The sequence below is a fragment of the Brachyhypopomus gauderio genome, chromosome 21 (genome assembly GCF_052324685.1).
Source record: "Brachyhypopomus gauderio isolate BG-103 chromosome 21, BGAUD_0.2, whole genome shotgun sequence".
Classification (NCBI taxonomy): domain Eukaryota; kingdom Metazoa; phylum Chordata; class Actinopteri; order Gymnotiformes; family Hypopomidae; genus Brachyhypopomus; species Brachyhypopomus gauderio.
The window spans coordinates 5,099,197-5,113,686 of NC_135231.1; the positions used below are offsets into that span (position 1 = coordinate 5,099,197).

At 48.6% G+C, this 14,490-nt stretch overlaps 1 protein-coding gene across 7 annotated transcripts in view; it reads left to right on the forward strand.

Moving 5' to 3' along the window:
- The window catches only part of nol4lb (nucleolar protein 4-like b), a 70,510-nt gene extending 58,387 nt beyond the window's left edge, over positions 1–12,123 (forward strand). For 6 of the 7 annotated variants that reach the window (XM_076984583.1, XM_076984581.1, XM_076984579.1 and 3 more), the window contains 6 exons: positions 7,611–7,957; positions 8,661–8,840; positions 8,977–9,165; positions 9,433–9,552; positions 10,043–10,247; positions 10,361–12,123. In XM_076984583.1, the coding sequence (XP_076840698.1) occupies positions 7,611–7,957; positions 8,661–8,840; positions 8,977–9,165; positions 9,433–9,552; positions 10,043–10,247; positions 10,361–10,575 (1,256 nt within the window). In that variant the 3' untranslated portion in view covers positions 10,576–12,123. The remainder of the gene's footprint in view (positions 1–7,610; positions 7,958–8,660; positions 8,841–8,976; positions 9,166–9,432; positions 9,553–10,042; positions 10,248–10,360) is intronic. The other variant, XM_076984584.1, reaches the window with a different exon arrangement.
- The last annotated feature ends 2,367 nt before the right edge of the window (positions 12,124–14,490 follow it).

Consider the following 14,490-nt stretch of genomic DNA (forward strand, 5'->3'; position numbering starts at 1 on the left):
GCCCTGCCCTCTCGCCCTGCCCTCTCGCCCTGCCCCCTCGCCCTGCCCTCTCGCCCTGCCCTCTCGCCCTGCCCCCTCGCCCTGCCCCCTCGCCCTGCCCTCTCGCCCTGCCCTCTCGCCCTGCCCCCTCGCCCTGCCCCCCTCGCCCTGCCCCCTCGCCCTGCCCCCTCGCCCTGCCCCCTCGCCCTGCCCTCTCGCCCTGCCCCCTCGCCCTGCCCCCCTCGCCCTGCCCCCTCGCCCTGCCCTCTCGCCCTGCCCTCTCGCCCTGCCCCCTCGCCCTGCCCTCTCGCCCTGCCCTCTCGCCCTACCCCCTCGTCCTACCCCCTCGCCCTGCCCTCTCGCCCTGCCCTCTCGCCCTGCCCTCTCGCCCTGCCCTCTCGCCCTACCCCCTCGCCCTGCCCCCTCGCCCTGCCCTCTCGCCCTGCCCTCTCGCCCTGCCCTCTCGCACTGCCCCCTCGCCCTGCCCTCTCGCCCTGCCCTCTCGTCCCTGCCCTCTCGTCCCTGCCCCCCTCGCCCTGCCCCCCTCGCCCTGCCCTCTCGCCCTGCCCTCTCACCCTGTCGTGGAGCTCGTGTGTGTGCATGTTTATCGTGTAGCGCGCGTGTGTGTGTCGTATTGCTCTCATGTGTACGAGAGGGGGAGTGAAATTTTACTTCATGTCACAGGCAGAATCATATGACTCGCTCTGTTAAAGTCACAAGACTCCTGCAGTGTGTGTGTGTGTGTGTGTGTGTGTGTGTGTGTGTGTGTGTGTGTGTGAGAGAGAGAGAGAGAGAGAGAGAGAGAGAGAGATTCCGTGTGTGCACTCAGTTCTCTCGTGTATACTGTGGCCATTCAGTAAACATATCTGTCTTTGCTGAAGCATGTAGTGTAAAAATATGTTTACTGAACACGTGTGCATCTATTCTGTGAGTGTGTATTAATTTTCCAATAATGTACATACCTGTGTGTGTGTGTGTGTGTGTGTGTGTGGTGTGTGTGTGTGTGAACATGCCTGTGTGTGTATGGGTGTAGGTTCCATGAATTCAGTCATTTCATGTGTTAATTGGCCCGAGTTGTGACACATACACAAACGCGCAAAAACAGACTGACATGCTGTAGGCTTGTTTTCTGTACATGGCAAAGTGAACTTTAATTTATTGTCCCTTTGCTACATTAAAGAAACAATTCCCTTAATTAATGCCTGGCTTTAATCTGCACTGTTAGTTTAAATCAATGTAACTCCAACTGGACTACAATGAAACCATTGATTTATACCACCTTCTGTATAATACACAACTGCTGCTCCAATCATATTGCTGCTTTAATCATATTGATTAAAAGAGTTTAGACAGTGTTGCATTTGATATATAGTTAATACTTAAATTAAAGTGTTGTTATTCCACATAGCATTGGGAAAGACTGCATATTTATTTGATCTAATTAGAATAAGGCAGAAATCGGCAGTTTAATAGGCATATAGTGATTTACTTTGATACTGATAAAAAACAAAGTACTTCCTTACAGGAGTGTTATTTATTTTTACTCTGAGAAATAAGGTTTGCATTATCTCATTGGTGGGGTGTGTATGTGTATGTGCACGACGTGTGTGTGAGAGAGAGAGAGAGAGAGAGAGAGACAGAGATGGAGAAAGAGACAGAGAGAGACAGAGAAAGAGAAAGAGAGAGAGAGAGACAGAAAGAGAGAGAAATGGGGAGAGAGAGAGAGAGATGGGGAGAGAGAGAGAGAGAGAGAGGGTGAGAGACCATGTGTGTATGTATGTGTGGGATGTGTCTGTGTTCACTGTGCTGGCTGATGCAGCACTCTGCTGTATGCCCCGTGACAGCCCCCCACATGGAATCATGGGTAATGCATTGATTGACTGTCTGTGGACCAGCCCCACAACCTGACATCCTACTACACTCATGGTGCTACATGTGTGAGCGTGTCTGTATGGGCACTTGTCTGTGTGTGTGCGTGTGTATCCTCGTGCCTCTACGACACACTCCCTCTTAAACACACACACTCCTGTTCTGTGCTGTCCCCACGATGCCGAACGGCTCCGTGAAACACAGTGGCATTCAGAGCTGACAGACCGTACCATTAGAACCCCCCCACACCCCCGGACACTTGTATTGGTCGCTTTCTTTTTTAGAAGGAGAACGACGAATGGGGGGAGTGGGGTGGGGGGGGGGGGGGGTGGTGGAGAGAAGATGGGGGGGTGGAGGAGAGAAGATGGGGCGGGGGGGGGGGGGGGGGGGGAGAGAAGATGGGGGGGGATGGAGGAGAGAAGATGGGGCGGGTCCCTATTGTGCAGACAAATAAGGTGGAGGCACGGAGTGGGGGGAGGGCAAGAGGAACTGCTTTCTGGGAGAGGAGTGAAGATATGAGTGTGGAGAGAGAGAGGTATAGAGAGACAGAGGAGAGAGAGAGAGAGAGAGAGAGAGAGAGAGAGAGAGAGAGAGAGAGAGAGACAGAGAGAGGCAGAAAGAGAGGAGAGAGATGGAGAGAGAGAGAGAGAGACAGAGAGAGAGAGAGAGAGGCAGAAAGAGAGGAGAGAGATGGAGAGAGAGTAGAGGGAGAGAGAGAGAGGTATAGAGAGACAGAGGAGAGAGAGAGAGACAGGAGAGAGGCTGAAAGAGAGGAGAGAGATGGAGAGAGAGAGAGAGAGAGAGAGAGAGGAGAGAGATGGTAAGAGAGTAGAGGGAGAGAGAGAGAGAGGTATAGAGAGACAGAGGAGAGAGAGAGAGACAGGAGAGAGGCTGAAAGAGAGGAGAGAGATGGAGAGAGAGAGAGAGGAGGACGTGTGGTGGTGTCTGGGCCAGTGTCGATGCTTCTTTCAGATGCAGTGATGCGGCAGCAGCAGTAAATGAGTGACAGGATTGGCCCAGTCCCATTGGAGGAGTCGGCTAATTGGAGGTCATCCGCATGAGTTACAAATCTGCCAATTACTGCGCTGTGGAGGAGGAGTTTGGTACATGCACGTTAACGGCCACATACACATGCCCACAGTATACCAAACACAAAGAGCTCACTCCTCCGGTGCCTTTCAAAGACACTCGGCAGTAAAGGAAACGAGAAAGAGTGAAGGACTTAAAATAAAGGAAACATACACACACACACACACACACACACACACACACACACACACAGGGAAAATAAGTGAAGAAACATGTTGGAGATACAGGTTACAGTGCTCTCCTATTTGACACCCTTAAAAAAAAGAAATGAAAAAACATTTATTGGATGTCACAACATTATTTTGCTCTGAAAAAATTAAGATGCATGACTTGAGGAATGTCAGATTATTCAAAGGAATAGATATGGAAAAAAGTAATTAACGTAAATTAGCAAAACCATGTCACAATTCTTAGCAGCCCACATTTAGCACTTTGGGCTTCCGCTTGCCAAGAGAACAGCGCCGAGTCTCGTTTTAGAATCCTGGAGAAGAGGGAGTAACAAATGTAAAGGAATTTGAGACCATTTCCCTGTACAGAACCTCTCCAGATCCTCACATGTTCCGGTCCTCAGCCCTGAGGTGGGCGCTGGGGTCTGGCCCGGCCGGATTCTCATGTCACTGATCGATTTTTGTGTGGATTTGGAGGGACGCTCTGGGTAATGGTTCTGCTCACGGATCCCACCACAGACCCAGTCTCATTTTTCTGGCGGAGGCAAAGAGATTTAGATTTAAAAACCATTGGAATTTAAGTCGATTGAGCCTGACAAGGTTGCCAGATCTTGTGGGACAAACAGAGCCCATGACTGTGTTCATTTCTTGAATGTTGTGGTGATGTCTCTTTTCTACACCAACCACACCCCTCAGCACTTCTTACATCCAAACCCGGCTCTAAATGCATCTGCTCCACCCATCACACGTCTAGTGCTTACACTAATGTTTATGGTTTGATAATGAGCTTTCTTGTTGCAAGCCCTACAGAGAGTTTGCTGGTTTGGAGGTGGAGTCTGGTTGTAGTTTAGGAGACCTGCTGCTCTCGTAATGCTGCCGTTCTCTGCAACTGTGAAGAAAAATGAAGAAAGTCTTCAAGATCTGGCTGGTTCAGTACAGCATTCCGGTTGTTTAATTGTTCTTATTTATTGCCCTAATAGTAAAGTATTGTCATGTGCTAATTGTCACATTTGTATATCTCAGGACCAAGTACAGGCACGTTTGACCACTGTTTGTGAAGCACACTGAAGGAGGACTTAAAAAGTGGACCATTAATAGAACTATACTTTTCACTTCACGTTTTTAGGGCTGAATGCAGGCTACACCGAGAAACACTTCATAGGTACAGATTACTGTTGCCATGGTGCCATGCGCTGTTTGTGTCCGTCCACCAGTGGATTATGGGACTGTAGGCCACTCTCAACCCAGCAGGGGCCCTGAAGCTCATTCAGTCAAAGGTGCGATGGAGTACACACGTTTTACAGAGAGACAGGACGTTTCTGACAGAGGTCTCACAATAGCTGTGCAAGTCCTCTGACCAGCACTACAGCTTTTAGTACAGAGACATCTATTAAAATGGTATCAAACCTTTACACATGACCAGGGCTAGGAAGGTCAGGGAATTAAAAAAATCTATTCCAGACACTGAAAATTGGGGAATCTGATCATTGTTTGGGTCAAGTCATAGAATATCAGGCACTTTAGTTCGTAGCATCTTTCACATTTGAGTTGCTTTCATCTGGCTGTTGTGTTCCTGCTGTGTTGTGTGAGTTATTGTTTGTTGTCTTTTTCAGACCCATTTAACAAAGGCAGACTGTTACACTGTCGTTACTGTTACACTGTCGTTACTGTTACACTGTCGTTCTCTTCATTATATATCATGCAAATTCAGCTTTTGAGGCAGTGAACGTCAGGGAGACGTCTAGGAATTTGACGTTTGACTCAGAACTGTGAATGTCCCCATCGTGCCAAGATCCTGATAGCATTTCTGATAAAGATTGTAATTGTCAGTTGATTGCAGTAATAATTGCCCAGCTTTGAACTTCACGTCATGTCCAGCACTGTCCCTTGCACGCTCTGCGTCCTGGACACAGTGGCTGATGTGAGAGGGGAATCAAAGTCCAAAACCCGGGTGGGCCAGCAGCACTGCACAAACTCAGCACAAACACCAGCTCTGTGAAAGACCAGCTCTGCACAAACACAGCCTCTACTCCTCCAAGAGGGTGCAATTAAAACCGGCACTCTCTGAAGCCCTGGGCTGGATACCTGGCATATTCATTTTATTGAAGCTTCATTTGTCATCTTGTATGTAAAATGAGTCCTTAAGAAAGTAGCCTTTTGTAGATGAGCAATGTGCTATGTCTGAAAACCCTTCATATATATGTGTGTGTGTGTGTGTGTGTGTGTGTGTGTGTGTGTGTGTGTGTGTGTGTGTGTGTGTGTGTGTGTGTGTGTGTGTGTGTGTGTGTGTACTTGTGGATCTAGTTGTATGGCCACATTTGAATATCATCTCAAGATCAGTTATTAAATATCCTGTTCTCCTCTACTATGGCATGTTTTGTATATGTTTTACATACATCATGTACACACACATGCACACAAATATTTTACATCACATACGTACACAATGCACATATACACACGCACACATGTTTTGCACACATCACATGCACACATACACACACTGAAATGCCAAAAGATCTGTCAGCTTTCACCAAATCAGTCAGAATACATCAGTGAAAAAGAACAGCAGCGGTTTAGCAGACAGTTCTGCACTTCAAAGAGAGAGAGAGAGAGAGAGAGAGAGAGAGAGAGAGAGACTGACTGAGAGAAAGAGAGAGAGAGAGAGAGAGAGAGAGAGAGAGAGAGAGAGAGAGAGAGAGAGAGAGAGAGAGAGAGAGAGATGACCAGTGTATTCAGCAACTCACAGCCACCATGACACAGTGGCGGTTCCAGCAGTGAAGATGTGGCGTGTTTTACATACATTTATATAGTGATCTGTCACAGCAGCCTTCAAAACACTTTATGAAGACACGCCCGCAAATCAGAGAGAGGGAAAGAAAGAGTTTGAGGTTGTATTTACTGTGTGTGTGTGTGTGTGTGCCTCTTGTGTAATAAACTGGAGGGAGTTTGGGGCGGAGCTGGCAGGCATTTGGCTGGCCTTCCTCTCTGTGCATGAATGCTCTTTATACTCTAATAAATAGATGCCTGGCTGTGCCAGGATTACCCAGACCCCCTCTCTCTATATGTCTCCTCCTCTCTCTCTATATGTCTCCTCCTCTCTCTCTATATGTCTCCTCCTCTCTCTCTATAAGTCTCCTCCTCTCTCTCTATATGTCTCCTCCTCTCTCTCTATATGTCTCCTTCTCTTTCTCTATATGTCTCCTCCTCTCTCTCTATGTCTCCTCCTCTCTCTCTATATGTCTCCTCCCCTCTCTCCTCCTCTCTCTATATGTCTCCTCCCCTCTCTCTATATGTCTCCTCCTCTCTCTCTATATGTCTCCTCCTCTCTCCTGCACTCTCCTACCTCTCTCTCTCCTCCTCCACCCCAGGAGGCCCCACCCCCAGGCCCTTCACACACTCTGTGACATTGGCTCCACCCCCAGGCCCTTCCCACACTCTGTGACATTGGCCCCACCCCCAGGCCCTTCACACACTCTGTGACATTGGCTCCACCCCCAGGCCCTTCACACACTCTGTGACATTGGCTCCACCCCCAGGCCCTTCACACACTCTGTGACATTGGCTCCACCCCCAGGCCCTTCCCACTCTCTGTGACATTGGCTCCACCCCCAGGCCCTTCACACACTCTGTGACATTGGCTCCACCCCCAGGCCCTTCACACACTCTGTGACATTGGCTCCACCCCCAGGCCCTTCCCACTCTCTGTGACATTGGCTCCACCCCCAGGCCCTTCCCACTCTCTGTGACATTGGCCCCACCCCCAGGCCCTTCACACACTCTGTGACATTGGCTCCACCCCCAGGCCCCTTCACACTCTCTGTGACATTGGCCCCACCCATTTAAGAAGCTGACCCCAATACCTGCTCCTGCCTTAAGGCTCCCTTTTCTTCACGCATTGTCGACATGGCAACGCTACAAGGGGATATGCATTTGTGATGGACTCCATAGGAAGTGTGGGACGTGTGATAGCTATATTTACTGTGAGGCGGGGTATGGGGGCGGGGCCACTGTAATGAGCAGTCTGTCCCAGTCTACTGGCAGTGTTTCACACTTAACTAATCTAAACAATTCAGATTGCACAGCCATTCGGCACACATGCACTACAACACACACATACATGTGCACACGCTAGCAGAACATGCACACATTAAGAGGTCTGTTGTATACAGACAGAATGACAAAGTGGTGAGTCACTGCTCCACAGTGCCCTCTGTAGGCAGCATTGCAGTATTTTCAAAACTATAACTATATGCGGTATTTAACTGTAAGTATATAGCTACAACTCCCTCAGTTTCTTCACCATTTTTTTCCATTCAGCTGTTCTACATCTCTTTGATTTTTCTGCTGTTGCTTCTGCCTGTTTGAATGTACTTTCATGTTGCATTGGAATGATTTAAAAAATGTCAAAGCAAATGTTTCAGATGGATTTGGCTGTTGAGGTGTGAATATATGAGTAAAATCTAAAGTCTTAAGTGTGTTTTTTTTTTTTGTTTGTTTTTACAGATGACTCATCTTCGGAAAGTGGGAGTGGCAATGGAATCCACAGCATGACTCCTCCCTCTATGGGCGTGGTTTCTATAAGTGACAGTGCAGGGGCGGGACCAGTGACGGGGCCGTACGGTCAGGTAAACGGGAACGGGACAGGCGTGCCGCTGGACTTCAGCACGACGTCCTCCTCCTCCTCAGAGGAGCGGCAGCCCCTCCACGTGAGGGAGCGTGTGGGCCAGGCCTCCGCCATGCTGGCCACGTTCACCCCGGAGCACACGGAGGAGCTACGGAGGAAATACCCCAAACCCCCGCTGGCCCCAGACCTCCGCCTAGAACGAGACAGCAGGGACTACGCTAGCAAGGTATACACACACACACACACACACACACACACACACACGAACGCTGTCTCACTCACCCACGCACACGCTCACTCTCACTCACCCACGCACACGCTCACTCTCACTCACACACACACACACACACACACACACACACACACACACACACACACGAACGCTGTCTCACTCACCCACGCACACGCTCACTCTCACTCACACACACACACACACACACACAGCCTTTCAAGAACTTCACACTTTTTAGGGCTGAATGCATGCTAGACTGACAATATTGACAATATCCATACAGTTTAGAGATGAAAAGGTGTTTATTGAATGAGAAAGATAGAGAAGAAATGCAACAAAGAATTGACAGAGATAACAGGAAGGAATCTGACGTTGACTGACTTGGGGGGTGTCTGAAAGTGCTCTTTGTCTCGCACACCTACACTGAACTGTAGAGGCAACGTCCCGAACATGTCCTGACAGAGGAGAACAGACGTCGGCTTGTGCGTGTAGTTTTCATTAGTGTCTCGGCCATTCTCTGAACAGACCTTCTTCACATTTCTCTGCAAACATACAGACGGGAGTCTCACTTTAACGCTATTTTGTGTATGCGCACCTGCGTGTTTGTGTGTGCGTGTCTGTGTTTGTACGTGTGCTTGTGTTTGTGCGTGTGCATGCATTTGTGTGTGTGTGCCTGTGTGTATTTGTGTGTGTGTAGTCTCCTCAGTATGGTGCAGGGACCTATGACTCCATAAAGATGGAGATGTGTGCAGAGGATCTAACGGTCAGTCGCTCTCAGGCCGCCGACGACGATGACGACGATCACGATGACCACGACGACAGCGACAAGATCAATGACACGGAAGGAGTAGACCCGGAGAGACTGAAGGCCTTTAACGTGAGTAAGACACAACGTGCGGGGTTTTGATCTGACTTCATAACCTCACATTCACTTTCACCCTACGCCGTCATTCAGCAGTGTGCAAAGTGTACTGTACAGCCCCGGGAAGAACTTCTTTGCGTCTCTCCTTTAGATGTTTGTGCGTCTGTTTGTGGATGAGAACCTGGACCGCATGGTGCCGATCTCCAAGCAGCCCAAGGAGAAGATCCAGGCCATCATCGAGTCGTGCAGTCGTCAGTTCCCGGAATTCCAGGAACGCGCCCGCAAACGCATCCGCACCTACCTCAAATCCTGCCGTCGCATGAAGAAGAACGGCATGGAGGTACGGGCCGCGGGGCTTTGTGGTGGTCCCGTTTCCTGTGGTCAACGTCACCGTTTCTCTCTACCACACACTGCCCCCTTGTGGCTGGTGTACTAGATGCCATCATGTTGTTACATGTTGTTTTTCGTTTCCAGCTTTTCAAAAAATGAAAGTAAAACCCTGTTTTTTAAACTCTGCTGACAGTGTTGTTCAGATGGAGTTAAGTGTGTCTGCATTGTCTGGGCGCCATTGTGAGGCTGTGTGTCGTATCTTGGTGTGTTGTGTTAGACTCGGCCCACGCCGCCCCACCTGACCTCAGCCATGGCGGAGAACATTCTGGCGGCTGCCTGCGAGAGCGAAACACGGAACGCTGCCAAGAGAATGCGCCTGGACGTCTACCAGACACACGTCAGTAACGGCGCCGGGCCCAGTGGGCTTATGTGGGGCCGCGTGAGGAGTCTATTGAGATGTCACAGCATGGCGCTTCAGTGGAGCTAATTCACTGGCTCCTAATGCCAGCCCTGGAGACCACATGCTCTGTACACTGTTTTTGCTCTAGCACATTTGACCCAGATTATGAAACTCGGCATAATGAGCTCATGAGCTTAATTAGAGAGAACACAAGAATGTGTAGCTCATGGGATCTCCCACACTGCCACTGGGATTCCCTGAGCTAACAGTAAGATTCTATAAGTTATGGGACTTGTTGCACGGTCGGTTTGTGATATAACTTGCGTCTCACTTATGAATGACTGATCAGCTCCCTGCATTGGACAATGGTTGATATTATTATTTCTGAAAACACTTTATCTGAACATTCCTAAAATGGATTTTGGATCTACAAAGCCTTTTGCGTAGCTCAGAATGACTGAATGTGAACGATGTGTCCCTGTCCCAGGAGGATCAGATGGCTCTGGAGAAGACGGTGCCCCGCGAGCCTGTGCCTCTGCCCCACTCCGCCTACCCTCTGGGTGCAGCAGCCTATTCCCAGGACCAGCTGTACATCAACGGAGGCCTCAGCTACACCTACCGTGCGTACGGCGCCCTGGGAGGGAGCGTCCAGCACCCCATCCCCCTCACGACCACCACTGCCCAAAGCAACGGTCAGCCGGCCCCACCAACAGCACGCCACACCTTTAACGCTTTAACCAGAGATGTTAAAGATGCTAAAGGAAGAGTTTTAAGCCTGACTCTCTTTGTCATTCTCTCTCGTTAGGGCCTACTGATCTCAGTATGAAGTCTCTGGCTTCAAACTCCTCGACGTCAAGCACCAGTAGTCTTGGGCGGAGTGGAGGAGGCGGAGCTTCAGCTCAGCTTAGCCATACAGAAGTGGCAGCCGTGCGTCAGCTGATCGCCGGGTACCGCGAATCGGCGGCCTTCCTGCTCCGCTCAGCAGATGAGCTGGAGAACCTCATACTCCAACAGAACTGAACTCTCTCTCTCTCTCCTCTCATGCCACTACTCTCCCTCTTTCTCTTGCTCTCTCCCTTTATCTTTCTGCCCCTCTCACCCAATCACAGCCAACGTCCTCATTTGTTAGACTTAGTTGCTCCTAAAGTCGCCCATCTTCCTCGTCCTCGGAGGCCCGTGGACCTTGGGAGAGACGTCAGGAGACACCAGGAGAAAGATATCGGTCAGCCCGTCATTGTGCTGTCACTTTCAGATAGCCTCGCCAGAAAGCAAGAAACCAGGAAGTGTAGAGAAGAGAAGGAGTGAAAAACAGAAAATGTCTGGGAGGAGCTTGGAGGGGCTGAAGTGAGCACCCTGTCTCTCTGCACCCTGTCTCTCTGCAACCTGTCTCTCTGCATCGTCCAGCTGTGCTGGCTGTGTGTACCCTCACATTCGCTCAGTGAATCGTGAGCCTCTCGCCCACCCATACATCCCTGGGCTAATTAACTAAAACACTTTCTTTAATCCCTTTTTCCTCCTGTCCCTGCTTTTGAGAGCCATCCGTTGGTTTTCCGTTGTTCTTAACCTACCTAAAAGGATGCGCAATGCTACACCAACAACCCGGTTTAGCACTAACTAACTAAAACGAAGACACTTCTGAGTCGAGGCTAAGGAATACCCCTAAAAAAAGAGAAAATGGAATGAAAAGAAACAAAAGAGAACTTTACGTTTGCTGTAAATAAATGCTCTCTGTGTTCTGAAGCACTTTTTTTTCCCACTCACTCTGACCTCTCCTCCCTAACGACTTTTTTGCTGTGGGGAGAAAATTGTGTAACTTATGCATATGAATACAGGTGGAAGTCACCTGGAAATACCTCAGCCTGTGTCACCCCCTCTGTGTCCCAGCCCTTGCTCTTATGTCGGGGGAGTAGAAGCACGCCCTCTCCACTACCTTATGTGTCCAGTGCCTCTCCAAGACCTGGGCAGTGCATACAGGGAGTGAGATTTGTTTGTTTCTGTACTTATTTAAATGAGACTTTTTCTTTTTTGCTTCTTTAATGTGATGTACATATTCAAATTCATCTGAAAGTATTAATCACAGAAATACACTGAAATTGGAACTAAAGGATTAGACATTACAAAGTGTTCACATGAGGTTAGGATCTCTGCTTTCATGATGATTAGGTCTTTTTGGGCCTCCTCACTTGCCGTAGACCTTCTCAAGGCATTTCATTTCTGGATGCCAACTCTCCACTTCCTTCCTACGGGTCATCCCTTTTTGTAGTTTTTTTTTAACTACCCTTCTGTCTCTTCTCCTCAACTCATCTCCTCTCTTCTGTGCTTAGCAATGGAGGGAAGGACAGAGAGGGATGGATGGAGGATCTGTTAGTCGTCTTATCTGTTGACTCTTCTTAAAGGCCATTAATCCTCTCTGCTGCTAAAGGACTTGGACTTTACGCCACAGACCTGAAACCTCAAGCCTCCTACACAACCAGAGCACCTCAAGATGGAAAAAACAACCAACGAAAACGCAAAAAAAAAAATAAAGAAAAATAAAGTACCCGAAATGGACGAAGGATGTATGTACCAGTCCTGGTTAGAAAGAGAAAAATACTGCCATTACGGTTTCTCGCTGACTTTGCATCTTGTTGGTCACATTTGTTTATCTCTGAGGGCTGTGTTTGCTTTCTGCGCTCGCATTTTTCACAATTCAGTTTATCATCGAGTTCAAGTGCTTGGGTGCGTGCTTAGCTTCACAGATCAATGGGGACGCGCTTCCCTATGTAACGGCACGGGAGCTGTCACGCACTCGCACATGCACACGCACGTCCAGGATGGGGTGCTCTCATCCCACCCGCGCGCTCTCTGGGGGAAGCGAATCTTTCGAGGGCGAGGAGAGCGCGAGCTGTTGTAGTTTGTGCGGCAGGCTTGTGTGTGTGGGGGGGGGGGCTGACTGACTGTAGTGTCACTGTAACTTGCTCCTCTTTGCACACCGAGGCAGTGCTGGACTGGTACTGCGGAGCTGTGTTAAAGCTCGAGGCTGCACTGCTAGTGAAGGGCCAGAGGAATAGTATCGCAATGCAAAAGATAATCAAACGCATTCCTGATCCCGGTGGAGAGAGACGGATGTGGCGAGGCCACCAAGACTGCGTGTGGAGTATCGCTGCAGTTCACGCAAGCAGCTGAAATCTTTCTGAACGTCGGCGTGCTGCGTCTGTTGAGAAGGAACGTGTGCGCGCATGCGCATGCCCGTATGAGTAGAAATAGCACCCCCTGGTGGTAGACAAGGACAGTAACTAGTAAAGGCGGTATAATGCGAAATAAATATTCACTGAGCTACGTGCAGCATCTATACTGTAGTTAGCACTTCAGTCGCCATACACCATGCACTGTGCATTTCTATACTGAGGTTTTCCACATTGCTGAAATGCAGTAGGTGTTGAGCCACTGAAATGTCACCCTATGAGTGAAGTTTGTTTGGCCGTGTTTTCTGAGGGTGGTCAGAGTGTGCGGCACAACCCAACGTTGTTGTGACAGCATATCCACCCTGTCTGAATAGATGGTGTTGGTGTGTATTTTTAACCCACCACCGTGAATCCAGACTAAGACATGAAGCATGTCTTCTGTCCTTTTTTGCGTCGTCTTGGTAGGTCTGCACATTTGAGCTCTCTCAGTAAATTACTGACTGAACTGAAACATTGTTGGTAGTGACAAGGATGAAGAAATATGCAAAAATGACCAGTCCTCTCCTCACTGTGCTTATCTCCTATTGTGGCTGCTGGGTTAATTCTCGTTCTCGTTAATTCCTCTTGCTCTCATTTCCACACACTAACTTTCTTTTCATTATTACACACTATGACTTTCAGGAAGGCGCTGTTTAAATCATTCATCTTCAAAGAAAAAAAGACTAGCACTTGAAAAAAAAAATGGCTGCAGTATTGTCATTTCCTATCACTGTTAACCATTTACTGGCTTGTTCTCAAACTTCCCCAAACTGATGGCTGTCAATCATTTTTGCTGGTAACTAAGTCTCTCTGCTCTGGGTCAGAGCGATGGGGGTGCCATGCCACTGCTGTCCCGTGCCACCGAGGTCTGCCACGCTTTCCTGAAGTCCAAGATTGACAGTTAAGCATTTGTAATATAGGCAAGAAACTGCTGACATTATTTGCGTTATTTGAGGTTGTGAGATTCTTAGGGGCGGGGGTGCGGGGTCTGGGAATGACTCTCTCCAGCTCCCTCGCGAACAGCCACTTTACGGATACAAACTGTAAAACAAGGCAGACGACAATCTTGGAAAAGGTGTAATTAGTTCGCCGTTTGGTCTCCCTTCTCTTTGTCCTCCGTGTGCAGCTATTGTTTACAGTGCGTGCGGGAGAGTGTGGGGTATTTTTAGCCATAATCAGAGCATCTCTCTGACGTTTCACACATCTGGCCCTTCTCACGACCTGTGGAGGACTCCTGGTTGCCCACTGTCAACGCCTTTTTATCTGATTTATATTTTTATTATAATTATCACTATTACAGTTATTATTTTTTAATTCTTTTTGTATTACAAGTGGTCTTTTCAGAACTATTTTGTACAACACCAACATCACAAGTGAAGATCTCCTGTATGCCTATACATTCCAAGGATGGATGTCAGTATGTGAAGCAGTCAACCGGACCAAAGTCACCAACCACTACAGGTATATAAAGGACAGCCTGCTTAAGTCATCTTTACAGCTTGACGTCCTGATCAGGAATCACTGAAACTAGAGGGTTCCCAACAACAGCGGTACCACCCTCAACAACACTACCAAGACCTACACCAACTATGTACAAATTCTGTGGAGTTAGGGAGTAACTGTTTTTGATATTCCTGCTACAGGCTTTAATAACATAAAATTCTTCAAAAGCAAAGTGCATTTACATTTACATTAGTGATATATTGCCAACAATATGGGTTTCAAAATAACT